Source organism: Gossypium arboreum, chromosome 1, assembly GCF_025698485.1.
Source record: "Gossypium arboreum isolate Shixiya-1 chromosome 1, ASM2569848v2, whole genome shotgun sequence".
Lineage (NCBI taxonomy): Eukaryota > Viridiplantae > Streptophyta > Magnoliopsida > Malvales > Malvaceae > Gossypium > Gossypium arboreum.
Genome location: NC_069070.1, coordinates 107,245,979 through 107,267,626, shown reverse-complemented (window position 1 = coordinate 107,267,626; position 21,648 = coordinate 107,245,979). Strand labels below are relative to the sequence as shown.

Below are 21,648 nucleotides of genomic sequence, written 5' to 3'. Positions count from 1 at the left end.
AGTCCCAAGTTCACTTCCTCTTATAAGCATTTTAATATGCATTTTTATTTCATGTTGTTTCAAGATTTTTTTAATTAATGTTTGTAATTAATAAATATATTATTTTCAAGTTTTTTAATTAATAAATCTTTTATTTATAAAACCAAATAATTATTACAAATATCATTATTTTTAGTAAATATAATTTTTATGTGTAATATTTATTTTTCAATCCCTATCATGAGTGTAGTAAATTTTAGTATTATATATTTTGTATGAATATTAGAAATAATTCACATATAAAATATTTGAAATATCATACCCACAATGTAGATGAAAAACAATGATATTTTAAATATTTTACATATTTGAAATAATGGTATTTGAAATATTTTACATATTTTAAATAATAATAATATTTGAAATAATTATTTGATTTTATAATTTTAGAAATCACTATACCCACAATATATGTGGAGAAAATAAATATTTGACATATAAATATTATATATAAAGAAAAATATATCAAAAATTTTGTTAATGTTTTAAAAATAATTGTAATAGCCCAAATTTGATGGGCCTTAAAATCAAAAACTTAAAATAAATAAATAAATGTTTATTTATTTAAACAGTCCATATACAGAGGCCTAAAATCAGAACTACCCAACAGACCCATTTACACCTTACCCCTAATAAACCTATTAGCCCCTAAAACCCCTAACCCGATTACAAAACCTAAGTGGCCTAATTGGCCTAAACTTTTACACTGAGGCAGGAAACCCTAGGGTTTCTGCCTTTCCCTCCTAGTGCCGCAACATCTTCTAGAAGATTCGGGGAGCGTCTGTCCAGCGCCCAAATCAAGGCCATCAATGCGCTGTCCAGAAGCCTGTCTCCCTCACGTCTGTCCAGTTCCTGAATCAAGGCCGGATCGACTCTGTTCCAGCGACCTTTCGCTGCCGAGATTGTTGCTCCTGCAGCAATCCTGGCCTTGGATTGTGCCACCATTGGTGCTCCAGCATTCATCACGCCAGTGAATCACCGAGATCCTCGTGGTTACTTGCAAAAAAGGAAAGAAAACACAGCAGAAAAGGAAATAGATAGGAGAAAAAGAAATCAAAGATTTCTTTCTAAATGTAAACAGTTCATAGAGGGCTATAAAAGCCTCTTCACAAATCTGTACAAGGGGCGGTTTTTCTTGGAGAAAAATAAAAACAGCAGACACATGAATACAATAAGAGATACAAGCAGTTTTAAGGTGATTTATATTTCATATCCTATTTTTTTAACGAAATACGAAGCATTATTAGCAAATCAACTACTGAAACATTAAAAGGAAGGAGCTTACCTGTACTTTGCTCCGAAGTACGAGGGTTTTTAACCCTCCGACCGCCGTGCGTGGTGGCCCTCGCGGTGGCGCGTGGATGTGTGGGTGCCTGAGAACGGAGGCCCGACGAGGCTCCGAGGCTAACCCCAAATCCCCCTACAGAGGATTTCTCTGAGTTTTTTTTTTAAAACCGGGTTTCCAAATGATTTTTAGGTTAAAAAATTGACTTATATAGCCATCTGTAAACGGTGTCGTTTTGGCCTGAACGGTGGCCTTTAAAACAGCATCGTTTTAGACCAGGATCCGTGCGTTGACCCGATTACCCGGGGAGGATCCGCGCGTTTTTGAAAAATGGGTAAATTGCCTAATTAACCCTCACGTATTTCTAGTTTTTTTTAATTTCATTTCATCTTTATTTTAATTTAGCCCCAATATTTTATATCTATTTCAATCTAATCCTAGTGCCCTTTTAAAATCAGTTCTAGAGAAACGGTGTCATTTTGGGGATTAGGGCCAATTGCCCAGTGAGTCCCTCGATTATTATGCGCTTTCCTAATTGGCCCAAAATTTTTTATATTCTTTTAATTAGCCCAAAGTTTTCATTTTTTTAAATTTTTAATCCTTTTTACATATTCTTAATTTATTTTAAATACTTCATATATTATTTTATAAACATTAGTTGTATAAAATGATATACATATTATTTTATTTATATATTATCCATTATTTTATATCTATTATTATTCATTTTAAATTATATGTAATTAAATATTATTATATTATATCGTATTATATTATTCTATATAGTATATATATTATTAATATTTTATTAATTAACTATTTTCTAATGTATGTATGTATTATTATTATTTTTATTAATATTATTATATTATTATATGCTTCCTATAAATTATATTATCTTATATTTTATCGAACATTTATTTCTTAATCATCATGTATAGTTTTAAAATTGTATAAATTACTATTAAACATTATTTTTATATACTATTAGATATTTGAAATTCATTTATCATTACATCATCTTATATATTGTTATATTTTATATCATTTATATATTAAATGCTAGTTGCATAATGTTGATAAGTGTTGTTTGATTGATATATATATGTTTATTTTTTTTATATATTATTACATTTGTTTTGTATATATTTATATGTCTAATTGTATATCATGCATTGTTTTTTGTTCGCATATTTTGCTTATTTCTCTCAATATATGCTATGTATATCTTAATATTATGTTGTTATATAACTAAGATTTTCTATATTTATGTATTTAGTATAGGACCTTTATATTATTGCTATCATATTATTTAAAATACATGTTTTAGCCACTAATTTTTTCGTAATATGCTATCTTACATGTTATAATGTATATATATGGTTCTTCATGCATTAATTAAAAATGAGATTAAAAAATTTTCAAATAAAAAGGCAATGCTTGGTATTTGGAAACTTCGAGAAAGGTAGTGCCCTAACTTACTGGGTTGCAACTTTTCTCGTTGAGTTCGAATAGTCAAGCACCCTTCTAGGTTTTAAGGTTTTCAAAATACAAGTAACTGTCTTGAAATTTCAAAGCGTTGTGTCCTAACTTACTGGATATGGCGTTTTGTCATTGTAAGATAGGGATTTTCAAAAAGGGCTAGCTTAGCTTCGAATGTCTTAAAAATATTACTTCCTAACTTATTGGATGTAATATTTTGATTCATTTGATACAAGTGAACCCTAATTTTCAAAATTAAAATATTCTAAAGAGGATTGCATCTTAAAACTTTCAAATTTCCGACATTAAAGACACTTGATAATCAATTAGGTACCAATTTTTGGGTGTCACGAGGGTGCTAACCCTTCCTCGTACGTAACCATCTCCTGAACCCATTTTCTGATTTTGTAGACCAAAACTAATGATTTTTAAACAAAATGTTTTAAAAGGTGATCCAATCACACCTAAAAAGGTTGGTGGCGACTCCCGTTTTCGTTTTTCTCAAAGTCGATTCCCATTTTCCAAAACCCGATTTTAAAAATGGTTTCGACAATAATTACATATCTATTATTTTATTTTATAAATAAAAAATTATAAATTAAAAATAAAAACTTAAAAACAATATATTTATTAATTATAAACATTAATTATAAATAAAAAACTTTAAACAATATGAAATAAAAATATATATATTAAAATGCTTATAAGAGGAATCAAACGTAGGGCTCAAGGATGAAATTATAATTATCTAACCATTTAACCAAAAACATTAATGTGCTAAAAATATTAATTAAAAAAGCTTAAAACAATATGAAATAAAAAATACAAATATGAATAGTAAAAAATCAAACTTAAGACTTGAAAATAAAAACACTAATATTTAACCATCTAACCAAAGAAATTAAATTATTAATTTTAGTGAAAACAAATCTTATAAGACGTGTTTTCAATTTTTTCTTTCTAAATTGATTATTCTCATTAATATAAAAATATCTAAAATCATCAATATTTAAAAAAACGATAAATATAAAATTTAACTGGGGAAATAAGGTGAAAATTTGCTAAAATGTGTCAACTTGTTCTGTCAAATCCTTTGATTTCCACATGAGATTAGTTACATTGCAACATGTGGGCTGGATACGAAAAAGATTTGATAGCCTAAACTGTTTCAGTCGATAAGGGTTCAAAATGACATTGTTTGGTCAAATAAAAATACTATATTTTTCATGCGATCAAATCATGACGCCTAGTACAAATTAATGATCTTTTTCGCTTTATTTGTACTATAATATCATCTATACCACTTGAGGAATGCTAAGGCATATTTGACTGTGCAACCGGTTAGGAGATGATTTTTGTATGGAAGCGAAATGGTTTCGGTAGGATGAAGTTCGACTACAGGTTGGGATTTTAGACACTTGGTTAAATGATTAAATTTAACCCCTTTTATCTAGATTTATTTATTGGTAAGGTTATTCGAAAAATTATTTGTAATTTGAGAAGATTTTGACAAAAATATTGTACTTAAAAAATGAGTTTGACAAAAAATTAGGTTTGTTTAAAATATAGACTCAGTTCAGGTTTAAACATTCAAGGTTTAAGTCTAGCCTGATTCGATTTATTTTTTGAGAAAAAATTAAGCTTGTTTAAAATATAAACCCAGCTCAGATTTAAACATTCAAGGTTTGAGTTCGGTCTAGCTCGATCTGTTTTCTAAGTTTGTAATATGTTATATTATGTTATTTATAAACATTATGTAATTTATAATACATAAAATTAAATTTATAATAATATAATACTACAATGTAAACATTAATTTTTTTAAGATACATATATACAAAATTTAATAAATGGAAAAAATATAAAATTTTTAAATATAAAATTAAAAATAATATAAATATTTTCTAAAAAAATAATATGGACATGCCTAAAATGGGCTTAGGTTAGTTATTTACAAATATGGGCGAGCTTGGGTAAAAATTTAGGTCCATATTTCGGGTAGGGTTGGACTTAGGCAATCATAAAATGTGTTAATATCATGCTAAGCTCGACTTGAACTTACATCTCAACTTTTAACCCATTTGTTAAGTGAAACGGTTGTGTTGTTGATCATTCTAAAAAATTAATAAATTTAAATTATTTTAATATAATATTTTTAACTTCGGCCTTCCAAAACTTTTTAATTTAATCCTAAACCTCTAACAAAAAATTCTTGGCTTTACCCTAAGGCTTAAATTCTTTTGAGTTCTTACAAGACGAAAGTAAGCTAGGGGGCATTGGAATTTGTGTTTTCAAATTCTCTTTGAAGCCTAAGTTAGCCTAATGACTTTGTGTTAAGGCAAGTATTTTAATTGCCTATTATGTATCAATGTAAGTGAGCAATTCCATCATCACTATGGTAGAGTGCTATTTGTCATATTTGAAGTTAAAAATTTACTGAAACAAAATCTTTAGGCAATAATGATGCTGTGGAATGATTCAAAACCATAATGAAGATTAATCCATTTGGAGGAACATATCTTAAAGATTGATTTGAATCGGATCAATCGTTTCAAATCCCTGGATCAAGAATATTGGACTGGGACAAAACTTGAAGACTAATCTTCCAACAGTCCACCTTACTTTGGTCATTATTATTATATTATATTTAACTATTTTAAAAGATGTTTAGAAGGAATTGTGATTGATCCTTAGTATCTTAGCAAGTCTTGAGAACTTATAGATATTTGAGAAACTTGTGTAGGTTTATATATTGAGAATAGAGAACAGTTATCAGTTCATAGAGGAATGTTGTAAGATTGCAATTGATCTTTTGTTGTTGATTTTACAAACTAAGTTCCCAAGAGGAGAATTTACTGATGAGTGATCTAGTTTTTGAGTACAAAAGTGAGGGTTTTATACTGGAGAGTGATAGAACTAGGACCACTAGTTGTATCGAGTTCAAAGATAGTAGATTCATCTCACTTAGCTAGGCTTTGAGGACATAGGGAAACCAGACTACGTAAATAATTTTTTGTCTTTTTTTTTGTTGTTTATTGAAACATCACCAAAAGTGCCTACTTCCACTATTACTCTATTCATAATCTGTTTCTTGCATTTTAACAATTGGTTCAGGTTAACAATTTGTATCAGAGCCTACCACTTACAAAAACTAATGTTGATTATTGGTGTTGTTAATTGCAAGATATGGAAGGATCTTCAACCACCCATCTCCCTATGCTAGATTGTGGCAACGATATCAACCTTTCTCTTTGAGGATCTTCATTTCGATCTTCATTCTATCGCATAAATAGAATAGAACCTTAGTTTTGACTATAGAAGGTTGCCAACTCGTCCCCCAGTGTTATGATTTATCAAATCAAGTGTTTTCCCTTTTAGAGGAATACAAGCACTACGTTGGTTAGGAAAGTGCTAAGATCTTTACTTGAGAGATTCTCCATTAAAGTCACAACCATTGAGGAGGCTAAATGTAAGAGCCCAAATTTGACCGGGCTGAAAGCAGAATATAAATAAATAAATATTTATTTAAAATGTCCATTAAAGTCTATTTAAAAATAAATAGGCCTCAAATCTTGATAAGCCCAAAACCCGTTACACTTGTAACCCAATCAGCCTAAAACCATTTACCCGGTAACTACCCAACAGACCTAAACTTCTCAGCAGACCCACAAACACCCGTGACCCAATTAAACTAGCTAGCCCAAATTCAAAAAGCCCAATTGGCCCAGCTTGTTACACCAAGGCAGGAAACCCTAGGGTTTCTGCCTTTCTCCTCGCGCCGCAAACAGAAGCTTCCAGAAGCAATTTCAACGGACGCTCCTGCTCGTCTCTTATGACGTTTCAGTAACCCTCCATCAGCGCTGTGATTCGACCTCCATGATCAGCGCACAGCAAGGTCATTGCCGGATTCCTCGCTCGATTGCCTGCAAGAAAAGGAAACAAACAGCAGATACACGAAAAAGCAGAGCAGAAAATGACAAGAAAATCACAGCACATCAGTCAAAGATACAGAAGACACAAAATAGAAAGAAATCTTAGATTTCTTTCCCCGAATATGTAAGAGACCAAGGCTATAAAGCCTTTCTTTTCACTTGTAAAAAGTACTTACGTTCTAGAAAATACACACAAAGCAACAATAAAAAAATACAGAGGTTCAATACGAAAACAGCAGATTCAAAGGTTTTACTATTTTTATTCTCTATTATTTTCTTTCTTTTTTATTATATACAAACATGTACTTTTAATACAACAAACGATCCAGAAATAGATTTTAAAAAAAAAACAAAGAGAAAACAGTTCATTTTTGAGTTGTAATATAGGAAAATACTTTTAAAAATAAAGAGGAGAAATTATACCTGTGATTTGCCTGGAAAGGGGAGAAATTTAGAACCTCCGACCACCGTGTAAGATGGCGCGTGAGGCGCGTGAACGGTGGTCATTGGCCGTTGTTGGAACTCAGGCCAGAGGACGGAGAGGGGGTTTCAGAGTTTTTTTTTTGTTTTTTTAAAAAAAGGGTGTTAGAAATGAATTTAAAATCAAAATTTAACTTATATAAGGCCCAAGATCCGACCCGATCCGACCCAGAGGGTCCGCGTGTTTTAAGAAAATGAGATAATTTTCCCTTTAGTCCTTTCGTCTTTTTATCTGTCAAATTAAGTTTATTACAATTTTTAATTTTTGCCCCTTTTTTTTTATTTTGATTTCAATATGAGCCCTGACCTTTTTTTAAACACAGAATTAAAACGTCGCCGTTTTGGGGATAGGGCAATTTGCCCAGTGAGCCCCTTTGATTTTGCGCGTGTTTTAAATAAGGCCTTAATTCAGTTTTAGTTCTTTTAAATTCGCCCCGTAATTTGGCTGGACTTTAAATTTAATCCTATATTTATTTTTTTATTATTCTATATATATATATTTATATATTGTTATTTGTTTTATTTTAACCTTACTTTTATATTACACATTAAAATTATTTTATTACAAGTATTATTTATATGTATTATTATTATTTGTTATTTTCCTCAAATTATAATTATTTTACATCAAATTTTTTATATTATTATTATATTTTCACATATATTATATATTTACTAATTATTTATACATGTCATTTTACATATAAACTTTCATTGTTTTATGTTATATTTCTTATTTCCTATATATTTTATTATATAACATTTATTATGATTTATTTTTGTTCTATATTACTTTTTTTATATATATGTTATGTATCTTATATATTACCAATTATATTATTTATGTTTATATCATATATATTATTTAAAATTTGTAAATTATCATTATTAAAATATATTTTAACACATATTATATACATATCAAACTATTAATTATTTGTTTATGTATTATTTCATTTTAAATCGATATTTTGAATCCTTTACATACTTTTAAACCAATATATTTTATAAGCATAATTATTATTCTATTTTTGTTATTATATATTACATATTATATCAAATACTATTTTAGAATTACTAATATCACATTTTAATTATGTGTATATTTTGTTAACAATTATTAATTTTATTTTTATTAGTTCATTATATATTTTTATATTGTATGTGTCATGGGTGTGTTAAATATTATTTTATAATTATTATTATATGTTATATTTTGTAAACATGTACATTGATATTATATTTTTATTTGCATGTCATATATTATTTAATTATTGCTTTCTTATATATCATGCATTATTTAATTATTACCTTGTATGTTTGTATATTTTGTTTATTCATTCTCAATACATGCTATATATATCTTTGTATGCATATTATTAATATTTGCTATTTTATATGTATGAATCTAATGCACGTTCCTTATATCATTGCCATCATTTTGTTTAAATACACATATTATTTACCTACTACAATAATATGTTACTATGTATGATTTATAATGCAATACATGTAACGCCCCAATTTTTGGAAATTCTGTGAATGTTGGCAAAATTTCATGCTTTAATTTTGTCATTTGTGAGTGAAGTTATGAAATAGGACCTATGTGAAAATGTTTGAAAATGCTATAGGCTAAATTGAAGTGGCCAAATAAATAGGAGTGCAAAATAGGAGGATTTGCATGACAAACCTCCCATTTTACATGAAGTGGCCAGCCATCATGTTGTTGTAGACAAAATGTGCACTTGATATCTATAATTTATGGTACAAATTGATACAAATTGATAATGGGTTAGGTAAATGTTCCATGATAATGGGTTAGGTAAATGTTTCATGATAATGGGTTAGGTAATTGTTCCATGATAATGGGTTAGGTAAATGTTCCATGATTGGAATTTCATGTCTTTTGTATTAAAGAATTAAATGGATGAAATATGAAATTTTATTAAAAGAAAAAGGGGTGAAAAGAACAAAGTTTTGTCCATCTTTGTTCATCATAGCCTAAAGTTAGAGAAAGGAGAGGAAGGAGAGGAGAAAGCTCTTGAATGTACGGTCACTTGGGGAAGAAAATTGAAGGTAAGTTCATGGTAGTTTGCTTCTATCTTGATGTTCATGAGTTCTTCTTGATTCTACTTTAACTCTTGAAGCATATTTTGGTTTTTGGTTGTGTTGTGAGCATTTGGTCATGAATTAAAATGAAGGAAATGGTTGTTGTTTCATGTTCTTTTGATGAAAAATGGAAGATATGTGAAGTTGAGCCAAACAAATGAGCATGCATGTGCTTAGATGCTAAGGGGAAAAATCGGCTAATATGTTGTGCTTTAAAATGATGAAATGGAGATTATACTTAAGTAAAATCATAGATATGTGATGATTGATTGGTGATATACATGTTCAAAAAAAAAACATGCATGCAAGTTATGTGTGAAAGAGTGATTTGGTAATAAATCTGATTGGGACAGCAGCAGTAATGTGACTTTGGAAAATCACCATAAATTGTGGGAGATGAGTTAGAAGCTGCATAAATTATGTAATTAAAGCTTAATGAGTCTAGTTTCAAATGGAATAAACGAGAACATATTTTGAATTCTGTACAATGATGAATTTGATTCGTAATGAAGAGTGGTCAGATTAGTCAAACAGTGAAACATGCGAAACTTTGAGAAAAATCTGGTATTGATTGGCCAAACCAAAAATTCTTAAAATTTTATGGATATAAGATATATGAGTCTATTTTCAGGGAAAATTAACGGCACTTGATTTGGAGTTTCGTAGATCCAGTTATAAATGATTTAGTGACTGTTACTGAGGAAGACAGCTTGTAGTGAAATTATGATTATGTGGTAAACATTGACAAAAATTTGTTAATGAGTTGCTTATTGATTTCTTATAAGCTTACTATGATCTGTAGGTGTGGTTGGCCGAATATTGTAAGGGGTTAATACGTAGTTTGTATTTGAATAGTTAGATTAACGTGTTAGTAATCCAATTGTAGGCGGTTCGTGTGGATCTCGTCAACATATCGTCGCAAACAGTGTGTAACTAACACCCTCTTTCTTAGTCTAGATCGGCAAAAGTCGAAAAGCGAAATGCCGAAAACCGTATTTTGTAGATTTGCAAGTGTGCGGATGCTCGTGAGGTAAATCGATTAATGTTTTAGGTAAGTTGTAATGTTTGGACCAAAGTGCATGATTTACGTGCCTCGATATTTTTGGGCTTAATGGGCCAAAATTGGAATGATGGCCAATCAGCCCAATTCGGTAAGAACCCTCAGTAGTGATTACATTAGTACGTGAAAGGTAGGAATATGCAAGAAAAACCCTAAAATAGATAAATTACTGAAATACCTTTAAAAGTGGAAAATTTACGCTTTACCCCTAGGAGATAAATTACCAAATACCCTAGGTTAAATTGACCTAAATGCATGTTTGATTGTTGTTATTTATCGCATGCCATGTTGTTATTATCGATGCATGGGACTGGGATATTGACGGAGGAAGTACTGAAAGTGGCTTGTCCACGATCGGAGGCTTTGCCTCGCTTTATTGTTAATCGAGCAAAGCAGGTCAAGAATGTGGAGTGTTAAATGGGTGGGTTGAGCTATTCCCCACATGGAGTGTATGGCTGGTACGGGTGGAGTGTAGTGGTTGGTGGGTTGAGTAGTCTCCCAAATGGGCTTGCATATGTTTACTGATGTTGCATGTATTTTGAAATGGGCCTATGGGCCATACTTATTATCTGAATAAAGGGCTAAGGCCCGGTTATTGTAATCTGAAAGGGCTCGCCCAGACCATCACACTGAATGGGCTTAGGCCCAATAGGCTTGAGTGACTTGGGCTTTGAATGGGTTTTCCTTACACACTGAGTTTCCCAAACTCACCCTTTTATTTTCATCCACGCAGAAATCCCCAACCATAGTGGGCTTGGAGTCGTGAGGGAATTGGAGTGGCCACCCGCTCAAAAGTTTGATTTTCTTCTGTGAATGGACATCCTTTTATTTACATTTGAAGTTTTGGGTTTTAAATGTAATAAGGCCGCTTAATTATTTTTGATGGTTTTAATATGTATTACTAAGATAGGTATTACTTATTTTAACTGTTGAAATTGGATAGCTTTAGGGCGCGTTTTCAAAAACAACAATTGATTTCAAAATAACACGACAACAAATAAAACTTCCGCAATGAAAGTATTTTCCAAAATTAATCACTTTTCCTAAAAATGACTTAATCAAATCGGTTTTCTAGAAATATCCATGACGTTAAGGTGTGGCAATGGCGGTATGCATGTCTAGGATTGGATCCGAAGGGAGCTTGGTACTTAAGCATTCCGATGGACTCACCACCTCTTTTCCGGTTTCCTACCTGGTGCACAGCTTCCATTCACTTTAACCTATAATGAAATTATCTTTTAAAACACTAAATAAGTTTTTCCGGACCAATAATATAGAATGTTTTGAATGCTTCGATGTGGCATGTCGGATCCGACCATAACGTCTGAGCCGGGTTTGGGGTGCTACAATACAATTCCCCACGCATCATCTTTAAAAAGACAAGGCTCCAAAACTTTTAAAAAAAAAATATATAAACGCAATGCTTGGTGTTTGGAAATTTCGAAAAAGTAGTGCCCTAACTTACTGGGTTGCGACTTTTCTCGTTAAGTTCGAATAGTCAAGTACCCTTCTAAGTTTTTAAAGGTTTTCAAAATGTAAGCGACTGTCTTAGAACTGCAAAGCGATATGTCCTAACTTACTGGATGTAGCATTTTGTCGTTTCGAGATAGGGGTTTCTAAAAGGCTAACTTAGTGTCAATACTTTGATACAAGTGAACCCAAATTTTCAAAAATCCAAATATTTTAAAAAGGATTACATCTTAAAATTTTTAAAATTTCCGACATTTAAAAACACTTGATAATCAATTAGGTACCAATTTTTGGGCGCTACGAGGGTGCTAATCCTTCCTCGTACGTAACCGACTCCCGAACGCGTTCTTTTGATTTCGTAGACCAAAACCAATTATTTTAAAACAAAATGTTTTAAAGGTGATCCAATCACACCTAAAAAGATTGGTGGCGACTCCCGTTCTCATTTTTTTAAAAGTCGATTCCCATTTTCCAAAACTCAATTTGAAAATGGTTTCGACAGCTTGGCGACTCCACTGGGGACCAATAAGAGAGTCAAGCCGTGTAATTGATTATCTCTTGTCGTAATGTCGGAAATTTAAAATTTTAAAATTTAATCCTCTTTGCATTACATGTGTTTATATTATTGCATGTGTTGCTATATTCTGATACGCATAGCATTTGCATGACTGTTGTGGTCACACCCTTAAGTGAGAGTGAGAAACTACGCCTTCGTGAGGTTTTCGCCTCCATGTAGGATAGTGGATCACTTTCGGGATACATCCGTACCTATGGTTTTGTGAGATTTTCATCTCCGTGCAGCCATAGGGAAATGTATTCCCCCGAACTGAACTCGTTTCAAATGAGCCTATAATGGGTGAGAATCGAGGAATCTGCTGGTTCGAGTACCTCAAACTTTAGAACTGGCCTCATATAGAAAACCGTAAGAACCCAGTTTAGTTAGATATTAAACTTTAGATATTACCTTATAAGTTACTATTGAGATTTATTGATATCATGTGGTACTGACTTTTCTTTTTCTTTTGTTTGCATGTCATTTTGCATTACAAAGGTATCGATTCACGGTCAGTTTCTAAGATAGAGAGTTTTATTATGGAGAACAGACTTCTTGATAGAGTGGAAGGCAACGCCAATGTCCATAGATAGTCTGAGCAAACTCAACTAGAAAAGGGAGATAGTGTAGTTGTTGGATACGTGTCGGAGCTTACACTCGCATCAGTGTCACGCAGAATAATCTCCAAGAGCTTAAGGAGATTTGGGATCAGTGGGACAACGAGACCAAACATTTATTCTACGGTAATTACGGAGACTTACCTTACTTGCTTGATGTTCAGGTAGACGAGCATTTGTTCCAAGCCCTTGCACAGTTTTGGAACCCAACGTACAGTTGTTTCACTTTTGGGGAAGTAGACTTGGTACCTACCGTGGAGGAGTACACGGTTTTACTTCGTTGCCCTAAGTTTCAGAGTGATAGGATCTATTCTCGAGCTGCTTGTGTCCCTACCTTTTGGAAGAAATTAATGACAATTACGGGGATGAGCGAGCAGTGGATCATGGCCAGAATCAAAGAAAAGGGTGAGAACAAATGCATTTCATGCTACGCTTTGAAAGGTTTGATTTTGTCACACCCTGATGAGACGAAGAAGGTAGATGTTTTTGCTTTAAGTTTGTATGGATTGATGATTTTCCCTAAGGCTTTGGGATATGTGGATGAGGCAACCACGGATCTTTTTTCATCAACTAAGTAAGAGAGTTACTCCTGTTCCTACGATTCTAGCGGAGACGTTCAGGTCTTTAGGTGCATGTAGGAGGGCTGGTGCAGACAGATTTGTTGGTTGTGCTCAGTTGCTTCTAGCTTGGTTCTACAGTCATTTCAGATTGATAGATAAGGTTGTCTGTCAGGTTTTCTTTGAGGATTACTCACCCTTGAAGGACATAGTAGCTTCAACAAAGAGAGTTGAGGTTCCAGAGGAGAATTGGATGGCGCTGCTTCAGAATCTTCAGTCAAAGGATGTTGAGTGGAGGGCTCCGTGGATGATTCCTGGTGAGATTCTTTACCGATGTGATAGTTTCGATTGGGCCCCTCTATTGGGAGTTTGGGGAGCTATTGGTTATGCCCCTTTACTTGTGTTGAGGCAATTCGGTTTGAGGCAGTTCGTACTAGCAACCCATGGGTTGGCTCAAAGTGAGTTCATGTATAGAGGAGCCGACTACAAGAAGAAAGTCAGTGAGATCTCTAGTGCTTGGAACAAGACTTGTCGGTTGAACAGAGTAGCTATTAGTCCTGCTACGACTCTAGAATATATTGAATGGAGAAGCAGAAGGATTGACAATAACATCCCCAAGCCAAGTGGAGAAGAAGTTCGACTGATGGAGGAATATTTGCAAGTGATGCCCTCAGAGTTGGAAATTGTGAAACAAGAGTTCGAGAGAAAGAATTTGGAGTTCGAGAAGAGAATAGCGAAGCTCGAAGAGGAAAAGATGTATTTAAGCCTAGATGTTGATGTTCAAAAGATGGAGATCGAGAAAGAGAGAAAATAAAAGAGGAAGATCGAGGAAGATCGAGATGATTTGAAGGAGCATTACAAAAAGGCACAAATATCCTTGAAGAGAGCAAGAGTAGGAGGGCTTGGACCACCGCAAAAGAGATCCAAGAAGAAAAGTTAGAGCCAGATTGGGAAAGGAAGTATCGGAGATGCGATCAGAATTTGGCATTAGAGGAAGAAAATAAGGGGTTGAAGTCCAAGGTAGCTGACTTGGAAGATCTCTTCGTTGGCATCAAAACCATGATTCTACGGTCGAGTTACGGGAACTAAAAAATAAGGTGGAAGATTTGGAAGTGGCGTTACATGATGGTGAAATTCGGATCGACCAACTTGAGGCACAAGAGGATTATCTAAAGGAAGAGCTTCATCAGTCTAGAGGGCAGGTCAGAGAGAGGGATTACGTCATTGGTGAAGCCATAGCCCAGATTCGAGAGGTTGCTGAATATGTACGAGACTGTGACAGCCCTAATATGGCCCTAGTCGGAAAGTGGTTTCGGGATCACAAAACCGAGTCACAAAAATAATTAAATGTTATATTCTATGTTTATTATATGTGAAAGTGCATGTGTGAAAATTTCATGCTTTGATTTTGTCATTTGAGAGTAAAATTATGAAATAGGACCTATGTGAGAATTTTTGAAAATGTTATAGGCTAAATTGTAGTGGCCAAATAATTTGTAGTGCAAAATAGGAGGATTTGCATGTCAAACCCCCCATTTTTACATGTAGTGGCCGGCCAAGGTGATGGGTATTAGATAAAATATGCATTTTAGCATTATAATAGCTATAATGGATGGTGGGCATGATAAGCTTTTGTGTAAAATTTTTTATTAAAGTTATGGCTTAGTTATTAATATATTATTTATGTGTCATAAAATGTTGGGGAATAAGAATAACAAAAAAGGATGGAAAGAACAAAGTTTTGTTCATTCTTGGTTCTTCATAGCCGAAAATAGGAGAGCAAGAGGGGGAAGATCTCTTGAATATTTGGTCACTTGGGGAAGAAAAATCCAAGGTAAGTTCATGGTACTTTGCTTCTATTTTGATGTTCATGGGTTCTTCTTGATTCTACCTTAACTCATGAAGCATATTTTGGTTTTTGGTTGTGTTGTGAGCATTTGATCATGAATTTAAAATGATGAAATGGAGATTATGCTTAAGTAAAATCATAGATATGTGATGATTGATTGGTGATATACATGTTTAAATAACATGCATGCAAGGTTTGTGTGAAGGAGTGATTTGGTAATAAATCTGCTTGGGACAACAGCAGTAACGTGACTTTGGAAAATCACCATAAATTATGGGAGATAATTTAGAAGCTTAATAAATTATGTAATTAAATCTTAATGAGTCTAGTTTCTTATAAAAGAAACCGTGTAAGCAAAGGAATTTCCGATAATGAGATATTTGAAGTGATGTGTGACAGGGTCAGAATGACTTCTAGATCCTCTGTTCTGTTTTTATAAAATCATTATAAATTGTAAAAAAAAGGTCATAAGATGAAATTTAATTCTTAGACTCCTTAATGAGTCTAGTTTCAAATGAAATAAATGAGAACATATTTTGAATTCTGTACAATGAGAAATTTGATTCGTAGTGAAGAGTGGTCAGATTAGTCAAACAGCGAAACAAGGGAAATTTTAAGAAAAATCTGGTATTGATTGGCCAGACTAAAAATTATGAAAATTTTATGGATATAAGATATATGAGTCTATTTTCATGGAAAATTAATGGAAATTGATTTTGAGTTTCGTAGCTCTAGTTATAAATGATTCAGTGACTGTTGCTCAGGAAGACAGCTTGCAGTGAAATTATGATTATGTGGTAAACATTGACAAAAATTTATTAATGAGTTGCTTATTGATTTCTTATAAGCTTACTATGATCTGTATGTGTGAAAGTTGAATATATATATATTATATTCTAAAAGTGATGCTTGAATAGTCGAATAATGACTAAGTTTAAAATTGTTGAATTTAAGCTCAAGAGCATAGAGGGGCAAATTCGGATAAGGGGAAAAGAGAAAGTAATCGAATAGCCGTCGTAATCGTTCCGAAACATTCAAGGTAATTTCTTAAGTGTTTAAGCTTGATTCCTTTTTATATGCCTAAGAGTTAAATTAATATGGTAAAGGGAATGTAAATTTTATTTAGTTAATGTGCCGAATATGTAATGATTTAAGGCTATAAGCCGATTATGGCTATTATGCCTAAGTTGAATTGGATTTGGAAATTTGATGCACTAAATGAGTGTTACAATGAATAAACTATGCAGATATGTGTGCTGGTGGAGATATCACGATTGTGATTATTGAATATCTAAAGGAAACCATGATGTGTATACAATTATTATATTTAGTCCGTTGTAGTAGCCGAAGGTGGCTTGGTACTAAAGTGATTAAATGTAAACTTCGATGAGGTAACTGTTAGTGATCGATGATATAAGTTATGCATTATAATATATATTCGGGTTTCAAACCTAATGACGTAATGCCGTTGAAATGACATCGGGCTTAAAGGCTAGCAGTGCTTATGGTAGGTGATGAAATCGAGTTATTACCTAGCGGGCAAATTGTCGATAAACTATTAAAAGTGTGGTGCTATAAGACTATGGGCTAATACGATATGTGGATTCGTTCCGTATAGTAAATTATTCAGGTACAAACAACCTAATTAAGTACATGTAAATTAAATGAATTTGATGTTTGATGTGAATCGAACGTATAAGAAATGGTTTCATGTTTATGTTCAACTATGAGACCTTGTGTTAAATCGACAATCAAATTCGTTCAAATACATTAAGTTGGTCAGGTATGCGATATGTACTTATGCATGTTAAATCGATTGGAATTGAATCACAAATGTGAATTGAGAAGCATAGGTAAAAATGCCTATATGTGAGTAAGGGTAAAACCATCGTAAATTATCGATAAGGATGGGCTATGTGCAGAACCATCTTATAATTGCTAATTTGTAAGGTTGTGTACGAATCAGTGAGCAATATGTACATATTAGATGAATTGTGACCTTTTGGTTCTACCTGAATTAAGTTGTGCGATAAATAATTTATGTATATGACTTAGAGTCGAATGGTCACTATGGGTTAAGTTTGAATGGTGAAATGGATATGTGATATTTACGTATGACTTTTGAACCGAAATGTAAATGATGGTGTTCATAAGGAGCTTATATCCGAATGTAGCAAATGACTACTAATGTGATATGTTGAATGAGAGGTGTTAAAATATGATTAAATATGCATGATATTCGATGTATATCCGGGTTAAATCCCGCAGGCTTCTTGCTGGTATTATATCCGAGTTAAATCCCGCAGGCTTCGTGCTGGTAATATATCCAAGTTAAATCCCGTAGGCTTCGTGCTGGTATTATATCCGGGTTAAATCCCACAGGCTTCGGGCTGGTAATATATCCGGGTTAAATCCTGCAGGCTTCATGCTGGTATTATATCCGGGTTAAATCCCGCAGGCTTCGTGCTTTGGTATTATATCCGGCTTAAAGACCCCGCTTCGTCTTTGGTAAAATATCCGGGTTAAATCCCGCAAGCTTCGTGCTGGTATTATATCCGGGATAAATCCCGCAGGCCTAGTGCTGGTATTATATTCGGGCCTTCGTGCCTAGCAGGCTTCGTGCCGGTGATGTGTATTCGCCTTCGCCGTGCAGCGTGCTTCATGCCTGATGTGTATTCGCCTTCGTGCTCAGCAAAGCGTAATGCTGGTGAAATGATATGTTATGTGAATTCGTGTTCCTTGTAAGATAAGGGCTTAGCCGAATGTTAAAGATGAAATGATAGTGTATTGTATCATGCTTATATGGCCTAATGGCAAGTATAACATGTTGGTAAATATGCAATGTGCTTTTATAATCGAATGATAAGTTTGAAATGAATGTGAGTGAAATGTTATGCATAAGCTATCAAATGTTAAGTGTGAAAATGAGATGAAAGAAAAGTGTTTGAGATGTATAATTATATATACGTTCGAATGATGTTAGTACTCAATTGATATGAATATGTTATATGGAACTTGTTGATTTGATTATTCGGCCTTTGAGCTTAGCGACTATAATGTCGGTAAGATACTATTCGGCTTCGAGCCTAGCAGGCTATAAAGCCGGTGAAATGATATCGGCCTCGATCCTAGCAGGCGAAATGCCAGTGATTTGAGAAAAGCCTATGACTAAGGTACCTCGATAGATTGTCAAATGAATACATTTAATACATAAAGTGGGCAGTACGCAGATGTACTCATATGTGAGTTTGATTTGAAGTGAATCATAAGGGAGTAATGTGATACGACGTGAATAAATGTTAAAACTATACCTATGATCATGGTACACCGGTCGTGGTGTGAAAGTATGTGAGGTATTTGATAAAAATATGTTATATGAATTGATTAAGTGTGATAAGAATGCTGAACGTGCATTATGTGCTTGTGTATATTCGGCAAGATGGCAATATCCCTAGAATTTGGCCTCTTAAGAAATTAAATAATTGAAGTATAATTACGTTTATTTGTTTGCATTGCTTAAGACTTACTAAGCTTATGAAAGCTTACTCCGTTGTTACATTTCTCTGTTTTATAGATTGTTGACTTGCCATTCGCTTTCGGGTTGGAGTTCTTTGAGATATTATCACACTGTCGAGCTCACATTATCGGTGTAAGTAAGTCCTAGTATTTCGAGTCTATGGCATGTATAGGGTTTTAATGTTTTGGACCTCGTAAGCTCATATATGGGATAGATTGCTTGTGAAAAGAAAAGTTTTAAATTGATTGAAATTTTTCAGCATGGTTTTTGTGTGATTGACTGAGTTTAAGTCGGGTAACACCTCGAACCCTGTTCCGGTGAGGGATACGGGCGAGGGGTGTTACAGAGACTTAGCAATACGAGCTGATGTATTGAGTCTGATGTATGAATCGTCGTCAGGCATGGGACGGGAGTTAGCCCTTTTGTTAGATAGAGTTAAAACTTTGGGCATTAGGGAAAAAGCATATTTGTAATCCTCTTATATGTAAAGACATTCTTTTTCTAAATAAAGCTTTCTAAACGAAGTTGAACCAGAATCGATACTCTTATTGCATTCATGCATTTGCATCTCATAGCATTACATCATATCATATGCATTCAAGGTTTTAGAAAGACCCTAATTAGTTAAAGTTTCTTTATAAAGGTAGAAAAGAAAATCTGGAAATCACACATCCTTACGGTACTCGTACTAAAACTAAGAGCATGGATAAAAGGTTTGAACAATTGCAAAAGGATATGCAAGACCAGTTGCAAGAGCAGTTGGGCAAAATGCAGAATGAGATGAGGGAGAAAATGTTGGAAGCTTAGAGGAACATGATGGCCGAAATGGCTCAGCTATTGAGGGCCACTGATAAGGGAAAGGCTCCTATGGCCATCGCTGAAGAGGAAAATGAGGGTCCTCCTCCAGGTTTTACTCTGCCTCATGTGCCATTGCAAACTGAGGCACCTCCTAGAAGACCATCTGTCACTGTGAGGCCTCAACATGGGCCAATTAATGCTAGTATCCATATGAATTTCCCGGCTGGTTTAGGATTTAATTTGGGTGACAATCCTACTAATCCTCTCGTTCCTGACCTAGATATGGTGGAAAAGGAGGATTTGAAAGCCGAAGCTGCAAGGCAATTAGATGAACGCTGCAGATGGCTAGAAGAAAAGTTCAAGACTTTAGTAGGCACTGGCAATCATCATGGGATTGATGCCAAAGATTTAAGTCTAGTCCTAAACCTAGTGCTGCCTCAAAAATTCAAAATGTCGGAATTTGAAAAGTACAATGGTACTACTTGCCCAGAGGCCCACATCACAATGTTCTGCAGAAGGATGACAAGGTATGTAAACAATGATCAGCTGTTGATCCATTGTTTTCAAGATAGTTTAGTAGGAGCAGCATCCAGATGGTACAATCAGTTGAGCTGGGCCAGAATAAATTCGTGGAGGGATCTTGCACGAGCCTTCATGCAACAGTACAACCATGTGACTGATATGACGCTAGATAGGATCACACTTCAGAACATGGAGAAAAAGCCTAATGAAAGTTTTAGGTAATATGCACAACGATGGAGGGAGGTGGCAATGCAAGTACAACCACCACTATTAGAAAAGGAAACCACCATGTTATTTATCAACACTTTGAAAGTGCCGTTCATCACTCACATGATTGGAAGCACGATGAAAAGTTTCGCGGATATAGTTATGGCAGGGGAGATGATTGAAAATGACATAAGGGGCGGTAAAATTGAGGGGGAAGTAGCCAAAAGATCGGCCACAAGAAGAAAAGACAATGAGGTGAATAACACAAGCAGTTTCAATTCGAAGGCAGTCACGGTTAGTCAACCCAAAGTAGCCACAGTTGGGCAATAGGGCTCTCAAAAGCAGGAATCTAGCACTAGGCACGAGAGGATGCAATTTACACCTATACCTGTGACATATCGGGAACTTTATCAAAATTTATATGATGCGCATGCTATAGCCCCTTTCCACTTGAAACCATTACAGCCTCCATTTCTGAAATGGTACGATGCAAATGCCAGATGTGAGGATCATGCTGGAATATCGGGGCACTCAATTGAGAATTGTACGGGATTCAAGAAAGCCGTAGAGAGGTTGATCAAGAATGGGGTTTTGAAATTTGAGAGTACCTCAAATACTGAGAACCCTTTGCCGAACCATGACAATCAATGAGTGAATGCCATTCTTGAAGCTGGTGGAAAAAAGGGGAAGGAAAATGTTTCTGAGGTGAGGATGTCTTTAAAGGTAATCTGGAAAGAGATGGCAAAGAGGGGGATGATAACCTCTAAGAAAGAAAGTGAAGGAACGGGGAACTACTGTGAGTTCCATGGGAAAGAGGGCCATGAGACCCAAGATTGTGAAAAATTCAAAGCCTTGGTGTAAAGTTTTATTGATAATAAAGAGCTACAAATTTTTGAAGGTAGCTCTTATGAAATAGAAATAAGTGTGTTAGAAAATGTACAACAAGAAATCAACAGGCCAAGAATTATTATTTCCTTGCCGGGGAATAATGAAGTGGGGGAGCAAAACAGGCCCAAAGTGGTCATTGATAAACCCACGCCTTTCCCCTACAAAGATGACAAGAGGGTGCCATGGAGTTACGACTGCAGTGTAACAGTACCTAAAGAGGAGAGTATAGCCAGTGCATTTAAGGATGTGCAAAATAAAGGTTCATATACAAGAAGTGGGAAAC

At 34.0% G+C, this 21,648-nt stretch overlaps 1 protein-coding gene across 1 annotated transcript; it reads left to right on the top strand.

Moving 5' to 3' along the window:
* The first annotated feature begins 13,561 nt into the window (after positions 1 to 13,561).
* Positions 13,562 to 19,757, top strand: LOC108481082 (uncharacterized). The gene is made up of 3 exons (XM_053018939.1): positions 13,562 to 14,340; positions 14,621 to 14,837; positions 19,683 to 19,757. Exons 1-3 carry the CDS (start codon positions 13,562 to 13,564, stop codon positions 19,755 to 19,757), a joined length of 1,071 nt encoding a protein of 356 aa, XP_052874899.1.
* The last annotated feature ends 1,891 nt before the right edge of the window (positions 19,758 to 21,648 follow it).

Excerpts from the sequence above, each read along its gene's own strand:
- LOC108481082 (XM_053018939.1), top strand. The coding sequence starts at position 13,562 with ATGTGGATGAGGCAACCACGGATCTTTTTTCATCAACTAAGTAAGAGA. Across the intron at positions 14,341-14,620 it reads AAGCTCGAAGAGGAAAAGAT|ATCTCTTCGTTGGCATCAAA; the intron begins GTATTTAAGCCT and ends CTGACTTGGAAG. Across the intron at positions 14,838-19,682 it reads CCATAGCCCAGATTCGAGAG|GATATGCAAGACCAGTTGCA; the intron begins GTTGCTGAATAT and ends CAATTGCAAAAG.